The 14,520-nt window shown below is 29.3% G+C and overlaps 4 protein-coding genes across 4 annotated transcripts in view; 3 read left to right on the top strand and 1 right to left on the bottom strand.

The window, feature by feature from the left end:
• The window catches only part of LOC108686773 (probable serine/threonine-protein kinase mkcB), a 74,508-nt gene extending 72,753 nt beyond the window's left edge, over positions 1-1,755 (top strand). Inside the window, 1 exon segment of the mRNA XM_018192236.1 lies at positions 1,003-1,755. Within this exon segment, the coding sequence (XP_018047725.1) occupies positions 1,003-1,683 (681 nt within the window). The 3' untranslated portion in view covers positions 1,684-1,755.
• A 4,167-nt stretch (positions 1,756-5,922) lies between these two features.
• On the bottom strand, positions 5,923-8,183 carry LOC108686732 (zinc finger protein 267-like). The gene is made up of 5 exons (XM_018192178.1): positions 8,108-8,183; positions 7,719-7,934; positions 7,368-7,625; positions 6,790-7,287; positions 5,923-6,711 (listed from the first exon to the last, which is right to left on the bottom strand). Exons 2-5 carry the CDS (start codon positions 7,914-7,916, stop codon positions 6,160-6,162), a joined length of 1,506 nt encoding a protein of 501 aa, XP_018047667.1. The 5' UTR covers positions 7,917-7,934; positions 8,108-8,183; the 3' UTR covers positions 5,923-6,159.
• Positions 8,184-9,288: 1,105 nt separating this feature from the next.
• LOC108686649 lies at positions 9,289-10,663 on the top strand. The gene is given in 1 exon segment (XM_018192078.1): positions 9,289-10,663. A coding segment is annotated over 1 exon segment (1,206 nt). The 5' UTR covers positions 9,289-9,457.
• A 3,479-nt stretch (positions 10,664-14,142) lies between these two features.
• Positions 14,143-14,520, top strand: part of LOC108686744 (protein takeout-like) — a 12,017-nt gene continuing 11,639 nt past the window's right edge. The window contains exon 1 of the mRNA XM_018192194.1: positions 14,143-14,316. Coding sequence (XP_018047683.1) covers positions 14,259-14,316 — 58 coding nt within the window. The 5' untranslated portion in view covers positions 14,143-14,258. The remainder of the gene's footprint in view (positions 14,317-14,520) is intronic.

Raw genomic sequence — 14,520 nt, 5'->3', positions numbered from 1 at the left:
AATAAAATATTTAATTTTAAAAATATTCTAATTTTCAATATTAAATATAAAAATGTTCATTCTTCCTGCTAATAAATTTTTTGATCAAAATTTTATAAAGATTTATGAAATGGTTTCCGGAAATAGTTATCAGAATATTATCTTTAAATAAATAATGATATTAATTCTGCATATAAATATAAATACTGCAATTTTTATAATTTATTATAAATTTAAATTGTATCATCTTTTCATTTCTAACCAATTTTATCTATAAGTTTATCTATTTTCATGATTAGATTATGAATTTATGGTTTTCTATTATACATTCAATACATCCGCTAAAATTTACATTAACTAAGTTTTTCAAAGAATCTTTTTACGATCAATTTTAATAAAATATTAAACTTTTGCTGATCACTAAATCAAATTTTACATAGAATTTATGCTTGGCGTGAAAGCCAAGTTAAATCTTTTGGTCACTTTCTGTTACGGAAATATTTTATCAAATGAACTTTCAAACAGCACCGGAAAGAATATCGTGTACGTGAAAAATACTTAATAATTATTTCCGTCTCATAGTGACAGGTTTTTTTTGCAGTAAATAGTATTTATTCTTAATCAGAGCATAGAAATCGCCAGTTGCAATCGCGATTGCTAACTTATAATTTTCATGAAAATGAAACTACCGCAACACTAATAGATTCAGTGAGTGCGTATTGCAATGCATGATTATGTATCACCTGTCCGCAGTATTACCACATCACATCCGATAAAAATTATTTTATAAAGAAGATTCACTCGACTGTTAAACAATATTTCTGAGCCTGACTATGTTAATTTTTTAGAGTAATCTTTAATAAATAAATTTAATCTGATTAAATTATTCTAATTAAAATAAAGACAGAAAGATTTTGTAATTTTTGTTATAAATTATATTTAAATATATTTAAATGTTAAAAAAAATATTTGTGTCAAGATATATGAAATCATAAATTCCGTATCTTTTAATGTATCTCGCAGCTCTTCGCCACGAGAGTGCAATCAAAGCCACAAATAACGAAGCTATTTCCAGTGGAAGGATTGACGGCATATCACAAACAATTTAATGATACCACGAAATCGTTAGATAAATTTTGGGAAAAACTACGCACAACATACAATTTTGTTTTCCATCAACCCGATAATACCAGCAACGTAGAAAAAATCCTAGCGAAGAACACATCGGATCCTAATTTGCAAACTTTGAGACTAATATGGACTGACACGTTAAAAGCAGATAACTATACAAATCTCAAGTATCCCAACAATACCTTCCTGAATCAGATAAAGTCACTGTCGATACCAAAAAGTCGTGACAGTAAGGCGACTTCGAGTAATCTCAAAAAAGATTCATCCGTCGAAATAAAAATAAACGAAAATAATGTAAGCTCTACGAACTCCAATAAAAAAAGTTCTAATGAAGCTAAAATACTACCTGACGACGATTGGTTCAATGACATTCAACCTTTGGAACAACTGGAACTGCAAGACGAAGAACTGGATAAGAAAAATGAGGTGGAAAGCGTGACGCCAGGAACGACCCTTCCGACGACGGTGGGTCGTCATTTGCTTGAGTGGCTTGGAACTCTTTTCGGGCTTACTTATAGCATTTATAGTAAATTATCGAGCACTACTTGTGGAAACGAAAAGCTGACACAATGATAAAATAAAACGACAGAAAGTAAAATAAAATACGTTAGATCAGAAACCATATTACGTTAATCCATTTATAAATTTGCACATCAAATAAAATAATTTAATTCGATAAGTTAATTTATTCGATACAAACAATAATTATATATCGACTTTATAATTGCATGTGCCTCACGAAATGAATTTTTATCCATCTGACAATTATTATATCGTAGACTTTTCTAATTAAATTTGCGATTCTTGAATAGTTTTCAACCAGTTATTTACCGGTTAGATACCATATATAAAATTTGATGGTTTTTTTCGTTCAAATAATTGTCAGTTTATATGTATTGAGGATGATTTAAAAAAAGGACCGAAACGTATATTTGTTTAAATAATATATGTTTGTCATGTAAATAATCTGTGTTGGCTCGTAATGGCATTTCCTTTTTGTGCACATTAAGTTCAAGTGTATGCAATTTTAATTTATCCAATATAAAAATTGCGTTTAAATACAGAAAAATGTTACATTTAATATTAAAGGCACGCCAAGAGTACGAGTAAATATCAAATGAGAATTTAATATTAAATGTATTATTACGTTTATATAATATACAACATAAAGGAAAAAAGAAAGAAGAGTATAAAGAGAGCAAAGACAGCACAGATATCGAATAATTTTATACCTTTGTACTGCTGTCATATTGCGCTGCTGTATTCCGCTGTAAAAAAAAATATAAAATAAATAAAATTTAAACGTTATAAAATAAATAAAATTACATGAGATTAAATAATGATGCTTTTAACGCTGTGCTAATTCCCGTATTATCCGAGTAAAGTAAAGGATGTTTATATTATACGAATATGAAATACTACACCTGTTAGAACTCCGAGTACAAAGAGTTCGTTCTCTAGATGATATAAAGTTCAACGTATTAATATTTCCGCGTTAGTGTCACAGACGGTCATTTCGTTGTATGACGTTGCGTAAGACTACATAACATAATGCTATTTTCTACAGCGTTCGACCGCAGACTGCACACACCTGACGAAGTATAAAGTGATTCATGAAAAGTATAAAGAAACAATCTTGCAATCTTTTACATTACATACATTTTATTCAAAAATATTTCAATCTAAAAAATACATGTTACTTTTTTAGCTATCTTTTTTTCATTATCACTATACAATAACAATTCTCTTACGGGATAAATGCATAGAGTCTTGTAAACGCATATCCACTGTCCAAAACAGTGCTTAAACACGAGTCCTATAAATGCACATTCACTGTTTAAAAAGTTCTATTACCTTATCTCTTTAGTCTCTCTCAATGAGAAAAATCATCACGAAAGCCATCTTGAAAAAGATGTCTCATTGCTTCTTCTTTATGCAAAGATCCTTTATTCTCTCATTATACTATCAATGTGATACTTACGAAGAATTAAAAAAAAAAGACCCCAGCGCGAATGACCCAGAATACTGCTATTTGACATACGCGTATATGTATGAAGTCTTTGGTTGTATTACGTGATATCAGAGTACGGTATGTGTTTTTAGTACCGTCTTCTAATTTATATATTAACGCATACATACATTTGCACATGTTGCAAATATATAAGAAAACATTAGATAACTATAATCATCGTGAATATACAGCGCATAGAAGTTTTTCAATTTCTCGCTCTAATATACATACAAATTAAAATTGAAGTGTCGAATAGACGAGTATCTTAAAAATAATGTATCTTAAAAATATAAAACGCTGTTCTTTCGATATACAAAACTTCAATCATCAATTTAACTTTCGTCATTTGATAATTTTTTTAAATAATCCCAAACTTATTTTTTAAATTTTATTTAAGTAAATAAGATAAAGAACTAATAAGATAAAACATGACGTAAAAAATAGCGTTTCTCGAAATTATCCATGTAACTAACAAATTCTACAAAAGAAATTACTCATTGGAAATTAATATAAAATTTTTTTATCAAACAGACAAACATTTGTTATACTTCATCAACTAGCGACATCTTTTTGAGATCATAAAAATCAATCTTCAAGAATATGAAATGACAGAATGAATGATTTACTCAGGAAAAAAAATAAGAAATGACAGATGAAAAATTATCTTGAAAAATTATATTAACAAATCAATGGAAGTTATTTGAAGAAACATCGTTTAACACATTTTAGCACACATTTTGTCACCTATAAGAATATCAATTTTAAATCACAAAAATTATAATATTCGTTTGGAACATATTTTTGAATTATAACATGAACTTATAAATATTATTCAAGATATCTATTAGAAATATTGATATTTCTCGGATATTTTTGGTCAAATTGTTCTAAACAAGTGCACCTCAATACTTATTATAATATTGTGCCACAATTGCATGTGTTCTACTTGACAATAATGTGTACAACTTTTTAACAATTTTTTGGCAGTATATATTGTTTACTATTTCAGTTTATCAATACACTATCTCAATGTCCGTAACAAATTTTAAATTTTTGCTTAAACCTTCCGTACCTCCAGATACTGATTTACTATTAAAATTTTAATTCAAAATAACGGATTCAAGATGATGGTCATGAAAATCTGAAATATCAGTATATCATCATTCATTTTTTTCAAGTACATATCGTAATATACACATACAAATACACACACGACTATTCAATCTAAAATATATTTAGAACGATAAAAATTCTTCGAATGTAGTGAATGTGGAATTACATAAACAAGATTATATAAATTATTATAATATTTCATAATATATCATAATAAAATTGTAATCACATTTAAATAAGACTTTATAATTAGCATCAATTCTATGATCTTTCGACATGGTATTCTTCTATCTATTTACTATCCAAAAAATTTGATTTTTTTACGAAGTTTAGATAATTATATTTTATTGAAAACATGTTTCAATGTGTGCGATTTTTTGCATGTAGCCTAAACTTTCTTCTTTAAAACAAATCGAGGTAAAAGTCGATAGGATTACTTGTTTAAAAATTATAATTTTTTTCATCGATGAAGCATGTATGTCTCGGAAGTATGAAAGAGTTAAATATTAGTTCAATTGTCAGAAATTGATTAAATTCGTAATATTGTGCCATTATCTCGCCACATATTTGGCTTATTTGTTTTCCGAATTAATACAATAAAAATATTATATATAACAACAAAAATAGTATGATAAAGAGCGAGAAACTTTCAAATATCTAAACCGAAAAATAATTATTCAGTAGCAATCTTCTCTCAAAAGACACCTTTTTTACTCACAAATCGGCAAATTTAATATTTTAACAACATCTTTCAAAAGTTCTTACATTTCATTCTTATATTTCATTATTTACGCAGATTTAATGCGTTTTAGTTATCGTGAGTCCAAATGTCCAAAATAAGTCTTTGCTTAACGCAAGTAGGCATTAAAATTAAAAATTACGACACGGACTAGAATTGTTGACAATAATATTTCCTATGGCTAACTTAAGTAAGGCAGACAAACGTGCTATTACATAAATTGGCCTTCCCTTACTTATTAATTCTTCTTATCGATTTTTTTTATTTATGTTTTAAAAGGTTCATTTTATATAGGACGCAAGAAAAATCTTGGAATAAATTTTAAAATACATCCTATGTCTCTAAAATTCCAAGAGTTAAGGCGATTAGAGTAATATATAATTAATATATTAGTCATATTCATTCCTTCGGAATTTAATTTAAGAAAAAAACTACAATATGCGCTCGCTCACATGTTGAGTATGTTGTGATTACTAAGTGAGTTAAAAAAAAAATTTTTACTTGAAACAAAATTTTATCGAAAAAAGCTTTTCGTATCTTTAAATTAATATTTTTTCGAAACTGTAAAAGACAATTTTTGAAAAATAAAAATGATATGAAATGAAAAAAATGAAGAAAAACGATGGAAAGATGACAATGAAAAAACAAAGATGATAAATTCAGGTAATCACAGCTTATCTCATAGCTTAGCACATAATTATTTCGACGTTTTAACGCATTAAAGATGTGAGATTGATATATAATACACAGAACTCCTCTATTCTAAGTTTTCCTTTACTCTAAGTTAGCTATCTCCTCTAAACTGAATTTCTCCTCTTGTATTGCTTCATTATGCTTGTATTATATGCATCAATCAGCATCAAGCAAAAAACAGATTGTGCAATATCTTCTAAAAATGAGGACTGATTGAGTTAAGAAGAAATTGTAGAATAGAGAAAATATGCTCGGTCCCGATGACTTTAGAATAGAGGAGCTGGACTATATGATATTTTTATTTCATGATTCGCATTTTTTACTATGTATGCTTTTAATTCAATGTCAAAACGTTTCTCGTCGTATTAAAATTAAACTATAAATCTGAAATAGTCATAGTTCAATGACAAAATATGAATTCAAAAATTGAAATTACCTACGGCTTCAGCATCATCAATCATATATTGCTTTGGAACATGGATTTTACCTACAACTAAGACGGCATTAAATACCTTGCATTTTCGTTCATATTACTGCTCTGAGCCTGTTCAGACAGATTTACATCTTTCATCACTTGTTCTTTAAGAGTAGCGAATGTGTACAATAAATTCGGATTTTTTTGAATAGTCTGAAGGTGCTGCAAAAGAGCAGTTTCCTGCTTTATTAAGGAACCGTCCTTTAAAATATAACTCACCTCCTGCTTAGGCGTTGCCGCAATATCGGTACTGTTATCGAATACTCTTGTATCTTTTTGATCGGTATAATAAGAATCCTCCTTTTTATTCTTACGAATGCCAAAATGCGTTTGAAAGTGCTTATTTAAATGGTCCTTGCGCGAAAACGCTTTCTGGCACATGGTGCATGGAAAATCCTTATTTCCGGAATGGATTACGCTATGTCTTGTTAAGTGTTCATTTCTCTTGAATGCCTTCTGGCATATCTCACATTTAAAAGGTCGCTCGTTCGAATGACCTCGCATGTGCTGATCAAGATGCTCCTTTCTTTTCAACATGGCACCACATTCTTTGCATTGGTATTTTCGTTCCTGAAATAAATCAAAACTTTTTATTTAATATATATTTTTTTAGCTACCTAATCTCCAAAGATAATAAAATATATGTACCTGAAGATGAGCCTGTATATGTTGTTCAATGTCAGCCTTGTCCGGAAACCCTAAATTGCACTCCGGGCAACAGTAAAGCGTAGTTCCGTCATAGTTAACGCTGATTTTAATCTCACTGATTTTTGCTCGAAATTTCGATTTTTTCTCGATTTTTGGCAAATCGGTTTGTACTTGCTGCTCGACTTTTAAAACATTTCGCAAATTATTTTCAATTTCTTGTTCATTTTGCAGATTCAGATCACTCGGATTAACAGTCACTGTCATTTGATCCGAGTTTGCGAAATTGTTGCCGTTTTGTAGATAAATGTTTCTGATATTTGGTATATTTAAAATATTATTCTGCACGTGCTCTACTTTCTCTTCCCGCGTCTTCTCCTTTTTTACTTGTTCTGCACATAGTTCAAACGCTTCTCGTAGAGAAAATTCAGATGGTAATTTCTGTAAATATTCAGCCATGGCTGCTGCTGTTTGGTGTTGCTTTAATAGAATTTCAGATTCCTACAACAGAAACAAATAAATATCTATAAGTAATGTAGAAATAATTTTAAAAAATTAACAATATTCAAAGAATATCTCACCTTGTCTGAATTTTTTTCTTCTTTAGGCTGGATATCTATCCCTTGCTTTACAGTTACAGTATCTGCCTGCGATGTGGAAGGTAAGTATAGACTATTAATAAAATTAAAACTACTTGATTGTGCACCGAGTGTCACGTTATTTTGACTATAACTAGGGACATTAATTATCTGGTTAAGCACTTGCTTCTCGCACAATTGAATCAAAGTATCCTGCCAGCCAGGTAAAGGTGTCGCAAGGTATTTGCTGAGTGTACTTGTCTAAGAGAAAGGGAATTCAAAAAAATTTTAATGTCAAACCAAAATTAATGAGAAAGAAGAAATGCAGTGCAAAAAAAAGCAGAAAAACCTCACCGAAGTCTCTTGCGGAGACGTGACCGCTTGGACAGTGGTTTGCACCTCTTGCGATTGCATGCTACGGCTATCAGCCGCGGCGATGGCGGCGATCGCAGCGGCTGCGGCAGTCGGCATTGAACGCAGTTCGGAGAACTGCGGTAACGTTAGAGGATATTTAACGAGATCGCGCGATGTTCCGTTCCCAGGTAAATCCATAACACCACGCGTAATAACCTGTGCAAACAATATGCTCGAAATGTAGCGTTCCTAACCTACAAATGGATAACCTGACCGCGTGGAGCGTCGAGATCGGATTAGATCAGCCAAATCTCGCGCAACAGGGCTACTCAACGAGTTAGGATATCATCTATGATGTCGTCGTGCGACACATCAATGTAGTGCCTTACCTAGTTAAAATTAACTATGTTCAAAGACCGCGAAACACATTCGCGGACGGCGTCGTTACATATGATTCAATGATCAAATGATCAACATGGCGACGCGCGCGTACTCGCCACTGATGTAAAGCGCCATGAAGTTGCCGCGGATGGTGAGCGAAATTTCTCTTTACCGTAAATAGCACGAGATAAATTGTCGGCGCTTAAACAAATTTTAATAGTAAGCAATTTTATATCGCAATTTCGATAAGATGTAACTTTTTCTGATGGATTATAATTGATTTCTCAAGCTGAATGCTCGAATCTTTCAAGAAGAATATATCTTTCGAAATTTGGCTAGCCTGGAGCGTCCCTTTTTGTTTACACTAGACTCGTCAAACTTCACGTTGATGACAATTATCTTATACATTGGTATTATTTAAGATTAGTTGATATGTGTTGAAAACGTTAAAGTGTTCTTGAAGCAAGTACAAAGTATGTTGTTAAAAACAAAAATTGATAGAGACAACATAACAATTTCAATAAGTTTTTACCATTGATGAGTTTCGTGCAAAAATTGCGGTTAAAGATTGTGAATAAATGTTAAATAAAGCAAAAAAAAGATAGGTTAAAAAATCGTACACAAACGATTATGATATATATGAAAAAAAAAATTTATAATTAAATTTTCAGTGTTATGTTATTTATAATGCTCCAATATTATATTTAAACTCATTTTAATTTATAGCTTGAATTATCAACATATTCTAGATTATTATAATATTATTGTTTATATTTAATTTATTTTTAGTTAATGTGTAAATTGGATTATTGTAATGATGATATCTTGTACAATTAAAATAATTCAATTTTGTTAATGATAATATACCTTAAGTTTTAAATAGAGCAGAGACGCTGAATGACAATCTAAAAAAATTATGCAAAAAAAGAATGTTGTTACATATTGATGAAGATTTTAGAAGAACTCTGAAGTGAATAAATTACAACTCTGTAAGTGTATTGCATATGAGTAGAAATATTAAGATTGTTTTTTTAGCTAAATTTCTTGCCTCAGACTTCTTCTCTTATTTTTTTTCTTTTCAATATGAAAAGAAAAAGAGAAAAATGAACTATTTAGCTGAAAAGAACAGATCTATAAATCTCTTTCTTATTAAATTAACTTAATTTTTATTATCTCTTTACAGGTTAATAGAGTTGATTTGAGATCTTTGATAGATTGCCGCAATCGCAAGAATCAAAACAATTATTACACAGGAAAGAACATCAATTTATAAAAATTACGCAACGATTCATCTGTTGTTTTGTGTCTGGAGTATTTTTACATCAATCCAAAACGTGCAATTGTACTAATCCCCCGATATGTTAGCATCTAGAAAAGTTACATTAACATCTAAGAAACTCCCCCAAGATCAACGTCTGAAAGTTATACCTAGAAAGCCAGTAAAAGGTTGTTATTGTTCTGAGGCAATCAAAAAACATGCAAAATCATCAAAAATTCGGCATAAACCAGCTTTGCCTTGCCATTGCCAAAGTGAACTAGAAATCAAACCTGTCGAAAAAATTGGCGACAAAGTGATATCAACTTCGCCGATCAGCTGCGAGACGCTTCGAAGAGTTCAGAAAATCGACTACGCGCCCAGATCTCAATTCCTTCGCAATGTGCAAAGCAAGATCTGTGAGTTACACACTGCAGATAAGGGGAACTCTTTGTGTCCGCGATCATCTAGTTATCATCAATTTATGACAAACGCGAGTATGCAGGATACTGTCACTGATAAAAAAACGATATTGTCGAGTGAATGCATTGAGAGGCAAAAATCGCCAACAGTGCCTGCAAATTCATTGGCAAGCGAACAAAACGGGTCCGACGATATCACCTTTGCTTCGAGTAAAAGAACTCAAGTGTCTCCGCGAAAGTTGTCAAAGTCAACATTACGAAAGACTATTAGATCCAGAAGACATATACCAGAGTCAAGCGAAAGACTCGCGTCAAAATCACCGATGCGAGATAAACGAACAGCGCGGTTACATAAGCAAGATTGTCCTTATTGCTGCAAAAGTGAACTGGAGAGGAAGACTGCGAAGCTGCGCGGTGATGAACGTGCAGAGAGTGATTTACTGGAATATTGCGAACGGTGTTTAAGGCACTACGATGATCTTGCAGTCGATGATTCCATGGATCAGGAAGTAGAGAACCTGAAAAAGTTCCGAGAACAAAACTATTTTGAAACTCATGGCTCAAGCCACACTTTAACATCATCCAGATCATCGGGATTGTTGCAACAATATCTGCTGAACGAGCGATTGTTTCCGGAGTTGATAGGCAAAATTCACAGAGAGGATCTAGTGGTGACGATGCCGTCGTACGCAACAACGCAAAGGAAGCGCGTTCATTATTTTCCCAGATACATAGTGCGACAAGAAAAAAGTACTTGCAATACCAATTACAGACGTAAACGATGCCAAAGCTGTCCTCTCACCGGACACGCCATTGATCTCGGAATTCTGAAAGCTAGACCGCCGTTAAATAGCTTGGCACTCAAGTATTAGAAAAGAGCTTTTTAGCTGAATATTCTCAAACTCTCTTAATTTTTATTATAGACTTTAGGATCCATATAGAACAAGGCTTCTTTTATCTTAAAGATTTAGTAAAATTTCAACACTGATCATCTCAACTTTTATATGTCTACCTTTTTACGCTATATGTAAATATGTCTTATATAAAAATGCATTTTATATCATTTTATTTCTGGTGATTAAATCTATCTATGACATCATGATATCAAATTTATTTGTGACTTTTTTGTTTCGACAAATCCATTTCATTTGCGAAATTCTTAGATTGCATATGTATCTAATTATTAGATATGAGAAAAAGTTCGTGGCGTTTTTCCCATTAAATGGCATTAAAAAAACGACACAAACTTTTTTCCACCTAATATTTTCTTATTTTATTTAAAATCAATAATATTTTATATTATAATGCCTAATCTAATATATGCATTAAAGAAATTTTTAACATAATTACAATTTTATTTTACATTATTATATTGAATATTATCATATTATAAGCTTATATTTTGATAATTGCAATTTTAATGCTTAAAAAATATATCTTTTGTTACGTATATTTGTTTCAAAAATGTAAGAAAGGTAATAAAAAATACAAGTGTAAAATGAAGTAATAAAGAATTAAAATATTTAATGTGCGTTAAATGTTAATTAATACACATGGCATAACTGATTTAATTTGTATAAAAAAATAATTAAAAATTTCTTTCCTCTTTACTACATATATAAAAAATTATAAATTATGATTATATTCGTAATTTGTACTATATATTCTATATATAGTACTATATATTCTTATTATATAAAACATGTATGTCTACTAGAGAGCGACTCATAGTCATAATCATAAATCATTTTCAATAATGTCAAGGCAATTATCAAGTCTTCTCTGAAATTTCATGAAGTCATTGGACGTACTTTTCACTTTGAATTGAGTCAGATAAATCATCTAAATATCACAATTAAATATATGCATATTTATATTTTTTTGTAATTTAGAAATAAAAATATAAAGGTATGCGAATTAGAAATTGTAATCTCTAAATGAAATATATTACTTATATTTAAAATGCAAAAGATAATCAATGGAAAAAAAAAATAACAGAAGTTAATATTTTATAAAGGAGAGAATCAAAGATTTCGAGGATTTCGGGAATTGTTTTATTTTTAAGTCCGAAGTTCGAGTAAAAAGAAAGAGAATATCTTGTCATTTATCATTGTTTTTTAAATAAGAGAATTTTTTCGTTGCCAATTATCAATATATTATAGTCGTTATAAATCGAATTTAAAAATACAAAATGATTCATAAAGAGGATTAGTTGGAAAGCAATTATTGATTATTGTATTTTCAAGTTTTCATATTTTTCATAAGATTATTCATTTTTTTTTCTAACAAATGTCCTAATGAAAAATATAAAATATCTAATTAACATTTTGTAGTACACTATTACTCGCATATTTAATGTGCCAATTTGAAATTAATTTTTAAATCAATGAGGCATAACTAATAGTGATTTTATAACTATGTGAATAAGGATTTTATTCACTTTATTTCAATATACCAATTTTTTTCTTAAGTCTAGTGTTATTATAATGATTATTTTTTATTTCTACGAAGAAAAATACATAAGAAAATGTAGAAATAAAACAATTCCCGAGTGAAACTTTCAAAAATTGGTACCCTTCTTTAATCTATATTCTCTCTCTCTCTCTCTCACACACACACACACACACACATACATTTTTAAAATGAATCTCATTCTAAAAGAGTGAAGATTTTGCCACTCTTGAAAAAGCCACTCTTGACAAAATATAATAATAATTATTTATGTTATAATTTATGTTATAATTTATGATTATTTTACTAAAAAAATTTTTTATAGAAGGTTTTATTTTCACAAAGGATAGGATCGATGTGAAATTTCAAAGCATTTAAAATCATTTTGTGCTAACTTATTCACTATTTACCGAATGCTGCATAGAATAATAAGAATCACAATGCGTAAGTAAATACATAAGCGCGTCAATGTCAAACAAACCTTTGTCAAGCTTTCAAATCCAGCAGAGCAAACGCATATAAATGTAGTTTCGTTCGAGACAAATCTCATAATTCTGAGAAAATTTTTTTTGCAAAGCCTGCAGCACGTTTGCAATTCTTTTATTATTTATTTTCACTTCAGATATTTATGAATCATTTATGAATCATTGCAAGCATTGATGCTACAGTCAGTGTCTGTGCTACAGTTATTTCAAGGTAATTTAATTCGATTTAAATTGATCTATTTAAGATTAAAGCATGTTATTGTATATTATTAAGAGAAAAAATCCCAGTAAGAGAATAAATTAAAATGGATAGAAATGAATTTATTTTGATATTTTCGAATTCACGCTTTTGATATTTTGAATTCAGTTGAATACATCTGATTTGGGCATGATGAATAGCTCTTTCATATTTTAATTCATTTTAATAAAAAAATATTATAATAATAATAATAAATATATTCTGTATTTAAATCTAAAAATATTTATATTTATATCGTAAAATTAGTTATAAATACATCCCAGTTAAAATTTTTGAATAAGAACAGTTTCTTTAAATTCACTTCAATTAAAAAAAATTTTAAATTAAAATTTAAAATTTAAATAATCATTTTGTGCTAATTTATTCATTATTTGCGAATATCGCTTAGGATAATAAGAATCGCAAGTATAAGTAAATGCATAAGCGCAACATTTAGCTAATTTGTAAGCTATGAATACAGCACAGTTTAAAATTATGAAAATATACATTTTTGTTTAAATAAAAAAGTTATGACAGAAATATGTAATTGAATTTATATCTAGTATAGTATTAGAATATTCCCGTTTCAATCGAAATGAATGTAAAAATACTTCTATTTACTACTTCTAATTAGAAAGAAAAATTATAAATGTTCATGAACAGAAATGAATTTATGTCCTCAAATATTAATTTCAATCCATTCTCGTTTACTGGGAACATTAGACATTTCAATTTGATTTCTTGTTAAGCGATTGAGAAAATATTGTAAAGTAATTTCATAACTTCGAATGATCAAAAACAACTTTTTTATTATAAATATTCTTGTAATAATTTTTTTATGTATTATAACATTTTGATAAAAAGATAGCAAAATTCGATATATTTTGATTAGATATAGATGTGACTATATGACTGTATAATTTAAATTCATTCAAATAATGTTTGCCATTTTTTTTTCATACATAATTACATATACACAATTAATTATGTCTTCAGTAATAGGTACATCAAATAATCATATGAGTAGATAAGTCACGGCGACTGATAACTGACCTATCCCGGACATGTTGCTGGACAATAACAGGTGTTCACTTTCTATGCCTCACCCTGAATGCATGTGTACATATGCAATATGCATACATATACAGTATATATAAACGATGTGCAGTATAGAAATATGGTGGGGCAAGTGCTTAAATAGCCCGCCTAGATTGTCCATGTCTTCCAGTTCATATTAAACGATTGTTGAATATTTTCATATAAGAATTTCCTTCTTACAATTAGTCGAGCGGAAGATAAAATTCAAAAATGATGAAGTTGATCCTCTTGCTCGCAGTGATTGTAAGCGCGACGACATTAGATCTTCGTAAGTAATATAATGTGTACTTTCCTTTCAAATTATTTTATAAAGAATATTATTTTTATAAAAAACTTATTAAAGCTATTAAATGTTCGAGTAAAAATATTAACATTTAAAAAGTTTTTTAATTATAATAAAACTTCAAACTTTTTATAAAATAAAATTGAAGTTAAATTTTATTATATTTTAAATATTTTTATATTTTTATAT

This window comes from Atta colombica, unplaced genomic scaffold (genome assembly GCF_001594045.1).
Source record: "Atta colombica isolate Treedump-2 unplaced genomic scaffold, Acol1.0 scaffold189, whole genome shotgun sequence".
NCBI lineage: Eukaryota > Metazoa > Arthropoda > Insecta > Hymenoptera > Formicidae > Atta > Atta colombica.
The sequence above is the reverse complement of the archived record's forward strand: the minus strand, read 5'-3'. Positions and strand labels throughout refer to the sequence as shown.

Bases quoted from the DNA above. Each gene is read 5' to 3' on its own strand.
- LOC108686732 (XM_018192178.1), bottom strand. From the start codon at position 7,916: ATGGATTTACCTGGGAACGGAACATCGCGCGATCTCGTTAAATATCCT. The intron at 7,626-7,718 runs GTGAGGTTTTTC...CCTTTCTCTTAG, and splicing joins CGTCTCCGCAAGAGACTTCG to ACAAGTACACTCAGCAAATA. The intron at 6,712-6,789 runs GTACATATATTT...GATTTATTTCAG, and splicing joins ATATACAGGCTCATCTTCAG to GAACGAAAATACCAATGCAA.